At 39.6% G+C, this 16,347-nt stretch overlaps 1 protein-coding gene across 3 annotated transcripts in view; it reads right to left on the minus strand.

Annotated features, from left to right (window-relative positions):
- The window catches only part of akap6 (A kinase (PRKA) anchor protein 6), a 162,477-nt gene that overhangs the window by 102,298 nt on the left and 43,832 nt on the right, over positions 1-16,347 (minus strand). For all 3 annotated transcript variants that reach the window (XM_048190983.1, XM_048190982.1, XM_048190981.1), the window contains exon 6: positions 10,783-10,905. In XM_048190983.1, the coding sequence (XP_048046940.1) occupies positions 10,783-10,905 (123 nt within the window). The remainder of the gene's footprint in view (positions 1-10,782; positions 10,906-16,347) is intronic.

Consider the following 16,347-nt stretch of genomic DNA (forward strand, 5'->3'; position numbering starts at 1 on the left):
GTTTTTCCCCAGACTCCTTAGCTATTAAAAGAGCAACCCAAGATATTAATTAAAAAATCAGGAATAAAAAATAGAAGTAAAAAAAACTAGACAGCTCTGACATTAAATAAGGAGCAAATTTGTTTAAGACTTTTCTTTAAATCATTACAATATTGTATGTACTGTAATAAAGTATACAGGGAATACATGGAAATGTATTTAAAAAAAATAACTAACAAGCAAAAGATAAAAGTATTCATTACCATTCATTTTTTCCCTACAATGGGATGCATGTGAAATCAGTTTTAATAAATATTTTATTGTTCACGGGTTACTATTTTATAGCTCAGGAATCTAAATACATTTCTCATTTCATACATTTCTCATTAGATTCTTCTTCATTTTGGGGAGAGAAATACAGATAGAAAATTCACATTTAGTAACAGTATATATAAAGCTATAAAATGAATGTGTATAGTGGCTCAGAATATTTGATCGGGAAAGAATTTGATGAGTTCATATTGAAGAGATCTCTTTAGAAAACTTCTTGCAAAAGTCACAATTTGCTCTTCAATTATTCTCAATGCAACCTAGGAGAAACAACTGAGATACTAAGGAGATCTCATTTAGGATGTTTCTTTCCTACAGGACTCAACGGGACACATGAAATCAGTTAACTCCTTGTCTGGTTTCATCCCTATGAAACAAACACTCATAAGTCACATTAAGTGCTTCAGCAAGAATGTATATAATCTCCTGCTGCGCTGTCGACACAACCTTTAAACACCCTTCACACACTCCTTGATCTCAAACGAGCATTATTCATACATCCTCAGAGGAATGAAGCCCATCTCTCTGTATTTGTCCGAGTCTATCCCGCCATCCGTGCGCCGCTGAATTATTAACAAACGACAGCCGTCCCTCTAATTCATCATCCGTGGCATAAACTAATATTCAAATGATGTTATAAAACTGAAGCCGATTCTCCCACAGTCGCGCCCTCTAGAAAATGACCTCAGGGCTGAGCAACAGCATTCCTGTCTCTCTATTTCTGTCTAAAACCCACAATACAGTGTGGCCCTCAGGATCCATCAGTCGAGTTTTCTCCAACTCTCAGTCATGTGTACGTCTCCCAACAGGCTGCCCATTTACTGTGATGTCTCTATTTCAATGATAACCCTTTTTTTCACTCTAAACCCCAACCAAACACTTTTTTCCCCCCTTCTCTCGCCCTCCAGTGGGTGCGGCAGTGGTTGGGAGAAGAAAAAAACTTTCATGTTGATTGGTTTTGATAATACCCAGCGCTCTCGAACGGAGGGCTCTCCAATTCCTAAGTATAATCAAAGAGTGGAGAGCATTATCCTGTGTCCGCGAGGAAAAAGGGGGTGGTGAGGGATGTGCTTTTGAAGATGTGCGAAGGGGCGACGGGTGGGAACGAGGGGGGCGGTGGGCCGTACTCCCACAGGGGGCCCGCAGTTGAGGCGCCTAGAGCCATCCTCACCTTCGATTCTCATCTCCTCAGATCTCCCTCTGCCCTGTTTCACGCCATTACCGACCGTTCTGATCTGACCAGCACCACGGAGGGCAGCGGGAGCCGCCAAGGCCCGTTTTCACCTTCAGCTGTCTGACGGCCAGCCTGTCTGTCTGACAGCAAAACTGACAGAACGATGCAACAACTTGAATACACGAGATCTGCTCTATTAAGTGTATCCATTCCGTCCTGCTGTCACAAACGTCTGTTCAAACATGCAGTCTAGCATACTACTCTTACTAATTGTGCAGTATGGATACTTTAAGGACAATTTTCTGTATGAATAGAATGGATTGTGAATAAATTTTTTCTTAACTGCAATTTTCTTATTTTCTAACTTAAGAATACACTACCGGTCAAAAAGTTTGGAATAATTAGGATTTATACTTTTGAAAGAAGACTCTTATGCTCACTAAGGCTGCATTTATTTGATCAAAACTACATTAAAAGCAGTAATATTTTGAAATATTATTACAATGTAAAATAACTGTTTTATATTTTAATATATTTGAAAATGTAATTTATTCCTGTGATGGCAAAGCTGAGTTTTCAGTATCATTACTCCAGTCTACAGTGTCACATGATCCTTCAGAAATCATTCTAATATCATTCTTATACTCCAAACTTTTGACATGTAATGTTAAAGGATTAGTTCACTTTAAAATGAAAATTACCCCAAGCTTTACTCACCCTCAAGCCATCCTAGGTGTATATGACTCAATCGGAGGTATTTTAATATATATCCTGATCAGGGCTTGACATTAACTTTTTTGCACACCAGCCACTGTGGCTAGTTGTTTTTCAAAGTTACTAGCCACTCAGCATTTTAACTGGCCAAAATTTTGATGTTGGTAAATTACATTTTATATGATTAAAGTTGACTTTGTTATGCTTAAATTACTTTATTTTGAGTCATTTTACTTGATTTAGAAGATTTAAAACCATTTCAAACTTTTAAATGCAGATTGACCACCCAAATCAAGACTACATTGTATATCAGCTGGTATGTACAGGTGGGCAAGAGGTGGACAATATGAGCATGGGCTAATATGAGATAAGTTATTTGTGTTAGGCTATATAAAAGAACAAAGAAGCAAATTACAAAAACAATAGTAAATTAAAAATAATCTTTTTTTCAGATACAGTAGGTTTATTTAACATATAGTCTACATTTAATTAACATCTTTTGTTGTTTGATTAATATTAATGACAGACAGGTAGGCCTATTTAATTGGGCTGCTGAATGCATGGACGTAACTGACGCATATTCAGTTATTACCCACCTGTTTACGTAACCGACTGTATTCACGCGAGATACTCCATACGATGGACATTTAGACATCTGTGTGCACGTGTATTTGACTATTGAGGCGCGAGAAGAACTGATCGCGCGCGCGACAGAGAAAGAGTGTGCTTCTGTTGTGTGTCATTCAGCGCAATTCCGCCTATCCCTCCTTCACTAACTGCACGTAAATAACGAATTGTGTGATTGGATTGAAATTTTGTGCTACGACGATCTTCGACGATCATTTGGCTGTAAAATGGAATTATATTCAACCCGCCAAAGTGGCTAGTGGGACTGGCTGTCTTACCCGCCACAGCTGAAATCTACCCGCATTTGGCGGGTTGGCGGGTGTTAATGTCAAGCCCTGATACTGATGCATCCAAACTTTATAATGGCAGTGAATGGGACCAATGAGTATGAAGCTCAAGAAAGTGCATCCATCCATTATAAACGTTCTCCACACGGCTCCGAGGGGGTTATTAAAGGCCTTCTGAAGTGAAGCAATGTGTTTGTTTAAGAAAAATATCCACATTTAACAAGTTATAAAGTAAAATATCTACCTTCCACCAGACCGCCTTCGATATTCAACTTACGAAGAAAGCGTAATGCCTCTCGCTGTTCAATACACTTACACAACGTCCTATGCCTTCCGTATTCAACTTACAGAAAAAACGTAGCTTGTTAAATTTGGATATTTTTCTTACACAAATGCATCGCTTCACTTCAGAAGGCCTTTATTTACCCTCTGGAGCCGTGTGGAGTACGTTTATGATGCATGAATGCACTTTCTTGAGTTTGATACTTGTTGGTCCCGTTCACTGCCATTATAAAGCTTGGACACGTCAGGATATTTATTAATATACTGTAACTCCAACTGTGTTCATCAGAAAGAAGAAGGATGGCTTGATGGTGTGTAAATCTTGGGGCAATTTTCATTTTAAAGTGAACTAATCCTTTAAGAATGTTCTTATCTTTTTAGTTAAGATTGTTCTAAAGACAAGACTTACTTATGATATCTACACTAAAAATGTTTATTTTGCATTTTAGTGTCATTTTGTGTAAAAACAGGCCAGCAAAATAATGATTTGTCACCATGGAAATGCAAGGTCAAAAAGAGTCCACTGCATTGTGGGATACATTATGGAATACAGTATTTCCGTGGAGTGCGCTCTGGTTGTATACTGCACATTTCGGCAAATGTAAGCAGGTCCCCTGGGCATTCTGTGCATCCAGGAAATGCATACTATGAACAGTATACATACTAAATCCTGCAGTAATAGTATGGTAGCATGCTATTCCAAACATTGCCTTACAAATGCTGATCTTTGGATGTGAAAATAGTATCCAGTACATATGAGATTAAAGATAAGCAATTTGGTCCAGCTGCTGATAATTCTATGGCTAAAAAGTAAGATGAAATTCTGATAGCCTGTAATGTAAATCAATGGGGTCTTTATAACAGTATAATATACTTATATAAAATGCATTTTTTACGGTGTATATATAGTTGTAGAGATATACATGTATAGAGATATATAGTTGTCACTATCTCCCAATAATATGTAGGATGATATTTAAATGCTTATTATTATGATCAAAGCTCTATAGGCTAGTTTTTATTATGGAGAGAAACACATATAATGCAATGCAATACAATGATGATTAAGGATGGACAAATAAATGTTCCTCAAAAGCCTGATGTATCATATTTTAACATGATATTTCAAAAAAAAAAAAAAAAGACATGTGAACCACGACCTGAAGATGGGCATTTTTAGTATTACTGTATACTAAAAGACCTTTTACCTGGTTAAAAAAAAAGAAGAAGAAAAAAAAAAGACTATCAATTAAATGACAGAAGAAATATAGCAAACTGTGTACTACTGGGTTTTCAGCAAAGTTTTGATCATGTTGATTATTAAGAGACTTTAAAAATGTGCGTATCAAAAGAAGGCAATATAAACAAACAGTCCAATTTTCAGAATAATATCTGAAAGTATTAATCATATACAAGTAGACAAGCCCTAAGTTTAGTGACTTGGAAAGTACAGAAATGGCCGTCATACATATTAAACGGATGGTCTAGTGTCTGAGACCGTCTGAGAGCGAAGCAAGAGGGCCGAGAGTCTGTCTCTCAACTTTGTGCCATCAGAACGCGCGAGCGGGACGAGACGGGTGATGGATCAGCAAGTGAGAGAATTTATCACTCATGACAGACACGAGAGAAAGTGAGGAGAGCTTATTTATGACTTTGGATACAGGCTGAAATTGATATCCTTTACAGAGCTAAACGCCTTTAAAATGAGTAAACAAACTGAAGGCAAAAAAGGCCGAATAAACAGATATCCATCACTGATTTATGCTACAACAAAATGCTCTAGTAATAGGGTGTAATATCAATATTTGGTGCACATGGCAAGGACACTCTTATACTGTATATGACGGCATCAAAAGCAAGCTGTAATAATCCCATCAGCTATAACTGAGGCGATATCAATATCACATAATCTTATTAAGAGACTCTTTATATCAATTTGTGCAGCTCCAATTCAAGGTTCAGCATAAGCAATAATGCAACACGCGCCATGTTTTATGAAACGAGGATGTACGAGAAGCGAAATATATTGGTACGAACACCTCAACAACTGAAAGATAAAAAAAATCCTGTCAAGTTTCAAGGTGTGAAAAATGTTCTTACATCCATTTCATCATCACCTTTACCTTGAAAACCTTGACTCAAAGAGAAAATCCAATGTGCTGCTCATGAATGAAACCTCACAGTTAGAGCACACAAAGCCCAGATCTGCATTTTAAGTTGATTCCTAAAGCAGTTGTTTGTTTTGTTTGCCATTACGGTACAAATTTGTTTTGCATCTTCAACCGTGAGGTGATATGTGCTTTGTTTTGCCAGCTCGACGTGTGATATATCTGCGCGTGTTTGTGTGCGAGCAGATAGACGGGACACAGTGCCGTTGCCCCGCTCTGAGCTGAACGCCCGGCTAGGATCAGACATGAGGGCAGACAGGTTATCGCTTACTTGACATCAATAGATGTGCCACAGCAACCAGTGGACCACAAATCTCCCCCTGTCCTAATCCCCAAATCAGAGAGAAAGAGAAAGAAAGGTGCTAGCCGAGGAGGTGTCTAGAGATTGGGGTTTGTGGTGTGCAGGTTTGAAGGAATTTGCGAATTATGGGATGGGGTAGAAGTGTTCACCTGTTTGTTTGTTTGTTTTTTTCTTTCAAAAAAAAAGAAAGAAAGAAAAAAAGAAAATTCAGTCATGATTTACTCACCCTCATGTCATTCCAGACCTGTATAACTAACTTAAATTATGTTTCATCTTGTTTGGACCCCAATGTTTCACAAAACAGCCACTTTATACTTTATAACACGTCAAACCTTAAAGCAGATGGGCTCCAGCTGCAGAAGACCACACCAGGTGCCACTCCTGTCAGCTAAGAACAGGAAACTGAGGCTACAGTTCGCACAGGCACACCAAAATTGGACAAAAGAAGATTGGAAAAACGCTGCCTGATCTGAAGAGTATCAATTTCCGATGTGACATTCAAGTTTGGCGTAAAATAACAAAAAAGTATGGATCCATCCTTGTATGAATGGTTCGGGCTGGTAGTGTGGGGGATGTTTTCTTGACACACTTTGGGCCCCTTAGTACCAATAAATGCCACAGCCTACCTGAGTATTGCATCCCTTTATGACCACAGTTTGCCCATTTTCTAATGGCTACATCCAGCAGATAACATGCCATGTCACAAAGCTCAAATCATCTCAAACTGGTTTCTTGAACATTACAATGAGTTCACTAGCGTCCATACCGTCCATACCGGCGTGATGAATACGATCCTCAACTGGACACGACCACAACGCAGCCCTGAAGTATCAGCAGAGATCGAGTCAACTAGATCATCCATTGTGAAGGCCTCATAGACACGACAGCCAGTAGCACAGTTCCTCAACAGACCGTCCATACCGGCGTGATGAATACGATCCTCAACTGGATTGAACTGAAATAAATACTTTGATTGTTGCGATCCTATCAGATTTATGATAGCAACCTGATTGTAACAAAGCACTGTTCGCCAGAGGAGAACTGGCCCCCCGACTAAGCCTGGTTTCTCCCAAGGTTTTTTTTTCTTCTCCATTTTAACACCTATTTGCCACTTGTTTGCCACCTGATGTCACCCGATGGAGTTTGGGTTCCTTGCCGCTGTCGCCTTTGGCTTGCTTAGTTGGGGACACTTGACATTTGATATTCAATAGTATTCTTGACATTTATTCAACAGTGCTTCTGATCTGCCTGCATTGACACTATTATTTAAGAGCTGCTGTGCAGCCAAATTATGTACCAGCTATCAATGTAAAGCTGCTTTGACACAATCTGCATTGTAAAAAGCGCTATATAAATAAAAGGTGACTATACTAAGATGGCCTCCACAGTCACCAGATCTCAATCCAATAGATCACCTTTGGGATGTGGAACGGGAGATTCGCATCATGGATGTGCAGCCGACAAATCTGCAGCAACTGATACTATCATGTCAATATGGACCAAAACCACTGTTTCTAGCACCTTGTTGAATCTATGCCATAAAGAATTAAGGCAGTTCTGAAGACAAAAAGAGGTCCAACCCAGTACTAGCAAGGAGTGAAAGTGGCCACAATTTTTTATGTAAAAATTTCTTTAAAAAAAAAAAATGTTGTTATATATTATAAAATTCATAAATGTGTTCCATTTCAAAACCAACTGCTTATTTAAGGGGAATTCTGACTGATCCTGGTATGTTGAAAGAAGTATGCTGAAGATGCCCAGATAGTGACTATCTCTGGTGCATTTCGAAGTTCATGGATATTTTTTTGGATGATGTTCTCCACACAACCTTGCGCTATACGAAAGAAGAAGAGTTTGTGAAGTTTTCCCAGTAAATTAAACAACTTAAAGCCTAAGGTGGTTTGCTGGCCATCAAGCTGGTGGTTTGATGGTTTTAAAGGGGTTTTGAGTCAGCAGGTCAGAATGAAAAACAAGCTAAAACCAGCTACTGTAAGGCCAGCAAACTACAGTGTACCTTAGGATAGTTCAGCAGTGTTATCTTTCAAGTTTTTCAGATGGAGAAAAAGTATGAGGAACACAAGGCCGAAGCTGCAGTTTTTAAAATGCTTAAGCAGAAAAATTACACAACCCTAAAGTTTAAAGCTGCAGTCTGTATGTTTTGACTCGTTGTCGCCATCTCTGTTTGAAACATGCAATTGCAGTTATTTGCGGAATTATCATCTTTACGTGGATTATGCATCAGCACGGCTGCTCAGTGTGGATGAATCTAATGTTTTGAGGCGAATGTGTGGCTGTCAGTCACCGCACCGGTGGATACTGTACTTCGGATTCGGAATCACAGATTGTAGTCTTTGAAGTATGACCAAAATAAGAATTTTCACCAGAAAATGTTATCTGAACAAGTACCAATGGTGATTAAATCTAACGATCGCTTAGCTCAGATCACGTCAAACCGTGCAAATTATTATTATTGTTATACTTTGTTCTCAAATTGTTAATGTTAACAACATCAGCTTTGCGTGACTACGAGTATTTAGTGTGTATTAGCGTTACCTGTAGATTTCAATTTTTGTAGTCTAATCTCTAGTTAATTTGTCATACCATATAATCCACCATCAAAATGATAAGTTTAATTATTGCAGCTGCTGTGAGAAAAGGCTATAAATGATCCACCACCTGCAGCATCCTCACATGTGATAAAGCCTACTAGCTGGGACTCCTCCTTTATGTAAACAGACGTGATGTAATGACGCAAAGACGAACGGCTGCATGCTTGATTTTCCTGCAGAAACCCACCAGTACTGCTCTTATTAGAAAACATTATTACAAGTGTACCGTTGTGAATCGGGCTAATTATCACTCTGAGATCATTTGAACACTGGCTGGTTATTTACTTGCTCAAAATTTGATTTTGGATCATTTTTAACCAAAAAAAGTTACAGACTGCAGCTTCAAAGTAATTAATTTAGCTAGATCAGTGCATCAACGTGTGGTCTATTCCCCTGGAAGTGAAAGAATGTACATTTAAAAATTTCTGTAAATTTTTTGTGTGTACTAGCACATAAATGACCTCTAAAATGACATGGACTAATAGACATGGTGTAACAGCCACAAAACCCCAATTAAGCCTTCAAAGGTTTTTCCAAGTGTTTCATTAAGCTTTTTAAATATTGTCTGCTCAGTTCAAATCTATCTGAGGGCGTCACGCAATTTAACTGTGTGGTTTATGTACTAACTGATGTATAAATAATGTCTTTAATGTTTGTGTGCATGTTGGAAAACAGGAGCACAACTCACTATCTATGTGACTGGGGGCCCTTGTTTCTGCGTCTCATTTGCCAGTGGAGGCCAGTGTGTGTGTGTGTGTGTGTGTGTGTGTGTGTGTGTGCGTGTGTGTCGTTAATGTGATTCAGAGACCTGGATCCGCCACCCAGTGCAATCAATAGCGGTTTCATTTCACAATCTCTCAATGCCTTATAAAGAAAGCCCACTCCTTTTTTCTCTCTCTCCTTCTCTTCCTACCCTGCAACAGCCAACCTCCTCCTCACGGCTCTCCCGTGGGTACCGGAAAGATCCGTGCTCACAGACACACATATATGCGCACGGACACAAACACACACACGCTCCCCACCTGCCAGCTGGACTTAATGCCCAGACATTAAACCTGTGAGCACATCCTGAGAGCCCCCAAACGCTGGATGAGAGACAGCAAGTGTGTGACCCTGCTCTCTAAATCAATAAAAATGGGTGAAGCCCCTCACTATAAAACACAATGTGATATTCCTCCTGCAGTACAGATGGGCTGCACACAGACAGACAGATAAACAAACAGTGTCGCTGGTGCACAAGATACGCTTCTGATATTGGTTACTAAGGGTTTCACATTGCCATAAGAAAGACAACTCTTAAATGAGATTTCTTTAATAGTTTTCCTATACAGTAATGAGATTTAACGGAGGACACATAGAGAACTTTGCTCAAGTCTCCTGCTTCTCAGATTTTTCCTCAGAAAAAAAGTAATCACACGTCACCTCTGAAGTTTCAGAGGAAAGCTAATGGTCGAAGACCAATAAAAAGTCAACGTGTATAATATAATCTAATATACTGTTAAATGATACATATTTATTAACATGTACATTTATAATTAACTTCTGATAATATAATAATATAATAAAATATATATATTCATAAAAATATGATTTGTGCAGTACATTATAGATTATTTATTTAAATAATATACTATAATATATGAAATAATAGTTAAATTATTCATGTTAAAAATAAATAAATACATAATATATATATAAAATTTGCTATATAATTTGATTTGATTTTTATAAATTTTATTTAAAATAATATAAAAGTTAGACACGCACATTTATAATTTACTTTCTGTATTTATATATAATATAATAAAATTTAATATAATATAATATAATATAATATAATATAATATAATATAATATAATATAATATAATGTTTATTTTACAAAGATTTACACTAAATTATAAATTTTTTATTTATCTAATATATTATTGTAAAATTGTAACTTTCAAGACCAAAAGATCTGAACTACTTTATGGATCTACTTTATAGCTATTTTTCTATTTTATAGCTCTAAAATCTTACTGTATGTCAGATACTTATCCATTTGTGCCCATTTTTTTTCTCCTAAGGGATTTTTAATATAAACATCTAAGACCAAGTTAATACTTAAATTAAACATGGCTGAGAGACATGATGAAAATATGAAAGAGCAACAGTGAGCAAAACATCAACATCTAAGATTATAAAATGTAAATGAATAAAAAATACACGTAGTGTGATCAATAGGGGAAAATATCTGACCATGAGCTTATTTGTTATATTATGTGAGTCTTAAAATAATGAAGGATATTGATGCATAGACATTAACTCACAAGGTGAGTTTCCAGGTAGAGTTTGAGGCTGTCAATATCAGCTCTGGGTGGTGTCCAGTTGTCCGTGGTTTCTAGAGCGTCTCTCAACCAACAGATGAACTCATCCAGTTTGCTGACAAAACCCTGCAAAAGCAAACACACAACACACAGGCACATCAACATGGTCAAACACAGCAAATGTGATTGTTTTGACATCAAAAGTCTCGAAATATAAGATTCTGAACAAACCAAACAAACATGCGTTACATCACAACACAACAAATAGGACAGAAAAAGAAAAATCAAGTGTTTCGATAAGGTTTGATAAACTGATAAAAGTTGTGGAGTGAGGGTTTGCATTTGTCAAAAACACACAATGCTTAAGTGAATGTCACACAGTAGCTGCCCTTCATGTGCCTCAATGGCTTTTTCAGTAAGAGCAGGTTCAATGTGCTTGGTGTGTAAATACTGCCATCTGCTGGACAAACGAAAAACTATACAGAATTCAACAGATGATTCCAGCCTAACCAAATACTGCCCTTAAAGGAACAGCTCACTGAAAAATCATTTTCTCACCGTAATCCCATATGACTTTTTCATCCATGCATACAATCAAAATATGTTTTACATAATGTCCAAACTGCTCTGTTCTACACAAAATCAATGGGGTGTTTTATACTTCACAAAGGAAAAAAAAAAGACCAAAAAAAAATATTAGCATCTATATATCTATATCCCAAGTCTTCTGAAGTCATACAATAGCATTGTATGAGGAACCGACCAAAATTTAAGTTGCTATTCAATGATAATCTTCCATCTCCGCCACAGCTTTTAAATTTCATAAGACTTTAGAAGTCATGTGGACTTAAGGCTGGGACACACCAAGGAACGTTGGGCAATGTCGGGCCGTTTTTGAGCGTCGGTCGGCTTAGGTTTTTTGGTGTGTTCCAAACCGTTGGCTCTAGTTGGATGCCGTCTGGGATTTCTGGGCCGATTCACAATGTGGAATTGACGTCAGGCAGGTACAGGTGTGTTCCGTGCTTTATGATATTTCTATAGTACTATTTTGTGTATTTGGTGCTCAACAGCAACTGTCCACATTTACATTCACTGTATGGAAATGAGACGCTTGGGCATTCTTCAGGGCATCTGCATTTGGAAGGAAAAAGTTTGTCATGAAGTTGAGTAAATGATGAACTTTTTCTGTGGTTAACCAGAGGGTGAACGACGAGGATCTGAGCACTAATTAGTGACAAATATGCTCGTCTTCTTATGTCATACGTGCAAAGGGATCAAATACCATTTCAAGTCTCTAACGAACCATCTGAATGTAATATGAGAAGATTTCATCCTTTCTCCATGGCAGCTCCTCCTGCTCATTATCTAACATTGGCGAAAATCAAAGATATTGATACAAATGACCTCTCCGCAAACGCTGGCTAAAAATCCCATAATTTATCGACTGTTTGGCCTTCGCCGGCAGTCAGGCTTTGATGTGGGTGAGATTGGCTGTTCTTTCAGAGCTAAATGCAGGAGAGGAATCAGATCTGTGTGAGAATGCCATTTTAAAAGTCAGAGTAAAGCCTGAACACTTCTAACGGTTTCAATTTGGTCTATATTGCTGAACAGTTCGACTGGACCTATTTTTGAGTTGGCAGACTGTTTTGGTCAAGCTGGTTAGAGCAGGCAGACCACTTTTATGTTGAAAGAAAGCCCTCAAACTATTGCACATCTCTCCAGCTCTGCTGCAGTATGGTACATCATATAGACCAAAGGAATTCTGCGAGATTGTGGCAGTCGATGGAGATCAATAGATACTGCCGCTAAATTATTCCCCTGGCAGGGACAGCGTGCGATTCACTCTCATCTCGTGCACTGATAAAGCTCTCAGAGCAGATGAATATGTAGCCGCTGGTCACGGCATTAACTGAGCTTGTCACCAGACCTGTTTGTGAGTGTATTACAGAGGGAGGAAGAGAAAATGAGACGCGACTCCATGCCCCAAAGACAGAAAAAGAAAGAGACACAGAGAGAGAGAGAGAGAGTGAGATTATATACAGTATGAACTGAACACTCTCAGAAACCAATCAAAGCTTTTATCACCATATTCACATTGTCTGTTTATATGCATACAATAGGAATTGTTCACCCAAAAATGAAAACTTGTTGATTATTTAATCACCCCAATTTCTAAACCTGCTTGCTGTTATTTTCCTTTCAAATGGAACACAAAAGGGGACTCATTGGAGAACAATCACACAGCTCTTTTCCATGAACAAAAAATAAAATAAAATAAAATAAAATAAAAACATTGCTTAATTGTCATGAAAATAATGTCACAACACAAAATGTTTTGACATTATTACACAAAATATATAAATATGTTATGGTCCTATACATTATAATAATTTACATTATAAATATAATATTCCACAATATTTATACCTAAGTAAAATAGAAAATATTTCAATTATTCACTGCCCTCTGCAGTAGCTCCCAAATCAAAATTTCTATATCTAGATTTCCATTGGAAAACGAAAAACAGCAGCAAACAGCTGTCACAGATCCCGTGTTTCCCTGGACTCTATTTCCCATGATCCTCCTGTTTCGTCACCTGCACTCACTTCCCTCGTCAGCTCCCCATCATCACGGATCACCTGCACCTGGACTCTATTGTCAGCACTCCTATATATTGCACTCACTCCCTGCACTCCTTGTCCGTTCTCTGTTTATGTTAGCGTATGTTGGATGTACTCTGCCTTTGTGTTCATTAAAGTATTGTATTATTGTGGAAATCCGTGATCTGCCTCATCTCTACACCACCATACCGTAACAGAAGAACGGACCTATACCGACTGGATTTCCACAAAAAAAAAAAAGAAAAAAAAGAAAAAGATGGAGACTTTCCCCGGCTCCCTGGCTCCTGCTCCTCCAACGCCTCTCACTCTTCTGGCAACCGGCGATCGCCTAATCGGACTCCTGCAGGTCGGTCGCAGCGCCAGTCTCCGCCGCCGAGCAAGCAGCGCCAGTCTCCGCCGCCGAGCAAGCAGCGCCAGTCTCCGCCGCTGAGCAAGCAGCGCCAGTCTCCGCCGCCGAGCCAGTATCCCCAGTCTCAGCCGCCGAGCCCTCCGTGCCTGCCTCAGCCGCCGAGCCCTCCGCTCCTGCCTCAGCCGCTGAGCCCTCCGCTCCTGCCTCAGCCGCCGAGCCTTCAGCTCCAGCCGCCGCCGAGCCAGCTGCTCCTATTGTGAACTGTGTTGTTGAAACATATAGCCCTAAGACTGTTTTCCCTCCCTGCCTCCCTCTCCCACCTCCGTCCATTTGTGTCTTCACTGCACCTCCACCTCAAGCCCCCTCGCCCAGATCTCCACCTCGGACCTCTGGGCGATTACCTTCACCCCGGCTCCAACCTCCCTCTGCTCCACCGTTGCCCATCAGTCCTCCAGTATCACCAGTCTCCATCCTGCCTCCACTCACACCTTGGTCCCTCGTCAGCCTGCCCTCCCCTCTGGACTGCACTCCTCCGTCTCCGCTCCGTCCCTCCGTCCCTCAGCTCCAGTTGGCCTCCTCACTCCCCCCGGTGTTCGTTTTGTTGTCTGTCGCCTGTCTCCTACTGCGGCCTTCTGGAGCCCCGGCTGCGCTTCGGTCGGTGGAGCCTTGGGTTCCGCCATCTCCCGCCGGTCCTTCAGCGCCGACTGGGCTCAACGCCTCGAAGGCTTCGGCTCCTGACCCGCCATGGCTGCCCGCTGCCCCTGACCCGCCATGGCTGCCTTCAGCCCCTGACCCGCCATGGCTGCCTTCAGCCCCTGACCCGCCATGGCTGCCTTCAGCCCCTGACCCGCCATGGCTGCCTTCAGCCCCTGACCCGCCATGGCTTTTGAACCTGCCCTGGAGACCTCCACTCCAGTCTGCTCCTCCCCCTGCACCAGCTTGAGGTCTCCAGGGCGCCCGCCCGGGGGGGGTAATGTCACAGATCCCGTGTTTCCCTGGACTCTATTTCCCATGATCCTCCTGTTTCGTCACCTGCACTCACTTCCCTCGTCAGCTCCCCATCATCACGGATCACCTGCACCTGGACTCTATTGTCAGCACTCCTATATATTGCACTCACTCCCTGCACTCCTTGTCCGTTCTCTGTTTATGTTAGCGTATGTTGGATGTACTCTGCCTTTGTGTTCATTAAAGTATTGTATTATTGTGGAAATCCGTGATCTGCCTCATCTCTACACCACCATACCGTAACAACAGCAAGTTTCTCTCTCTCTCTCTCTCTCTCTATATATATATATATATATATATATATATATATATATATATATATATACCCACACATAGACTTTACTTGGGCGGGCCGCCCAGGTATATTTAGAGACACATTTTTGCTTTTATTATTTTATCCTCTTATACTTTTATATCCGCCGAAAATAATGAAACCATTCGCGATCGATTAACTAGTCATTTTGTACCTGCTTGTTACGTGTGCGTCAGAACAGTTTACTCCCGCTAACATTCCCACGGGCGCTGCATGTTGCAAAGTCACAAGAGGGCGCTGTTGCGCGCTCTACAAGCTCGCGCAAAACTGCTTCAAAGTGATTCTCAATCAATGAAAAGCGCAGATTTATGCCAAGCGATTGATAATGAACTCAAGTTAATGAATTATTACAATGTCTTCTTTATGGCCTTTATATAAAATGTTTTATACGGTTGTAAGAATCTGAAGGATCAGTCTGCAATAGTCACTGTGTATTTCGGGCTTGTTTATAATTAAAAGTTATAAGTTTTAATTTCGCTAAGTTTTTTTCTTTTTCTTTTGGGCATTATTGGTATTTTGATTACACAATAAATTGTATTTAATTTGATTTCCATTTAATTCATAGTAAATTATTGTAGTCTCCCTCACAGGAAGAAAAGACTAAGAACATTATTTGACACATATATTATTCATTATATAAATTTTACTATTAAAATCTGTGTCCCATTCACTGAGAGAGACACTATATAACAGCAAGGAGAAAATAGGAAAAGGAGAACCATTTAAATGCTGTAATTTTGCATAATTTACAATGCATAATAATGCATAATCTTAGTATGTAATTAGTATGCTATGTAATTAAAATTAATTTCAATAAATAAAAATACTGTTCAAAATCACACTTTATTTGTTTGTCACATCATGTAGACCATTTTTGTGCCTTGGGTAATAGGAGAATTTTTACCCGGCTACCGCCGCAAGTATATTTCAAACCTGTGGGAAGCACTGATATATATATATATATATATATATATATATATATATATATATATATATATATATATATATATATATACACATCTGGCGCTAAAAATGAAGATAAAGATATGCAAAAAATGACAGAGTGGGGGAAGCAGAGGACGAGAAAGAAACAGAAAAAGAGAGAGACAGAAAAAGACAAGGAGAAGGGAAAGACGGGTTGGTGGCGTCACACTTGACTAGGCCCCTGAGACGCCCCCAAGAAGACGCTTCAGCTGCCAGCTGTCTGTTGCCATAAGAATGAAGTCATCTCCAGCGGCTGAATACTAATGTAATCAATCACCTCCTCCTGTGACACG

This window comes from Megalobrama amblycephala, linkage group LG5, assembly GCF_018812025.1.
Source record: "Megalobrama amblycephala isolate DHTTF-2021 linkage group LG5, ASM1881202v1, whole genome shotgun sequence".
In the NCBI taxonomy this organism is placed as follows: Eukaryota; Metazoa; Chordata; class Actinopteri; order Cypriniformes; family Xenocyprididae; genus Megalobrama; species Megalobrama amblycephala.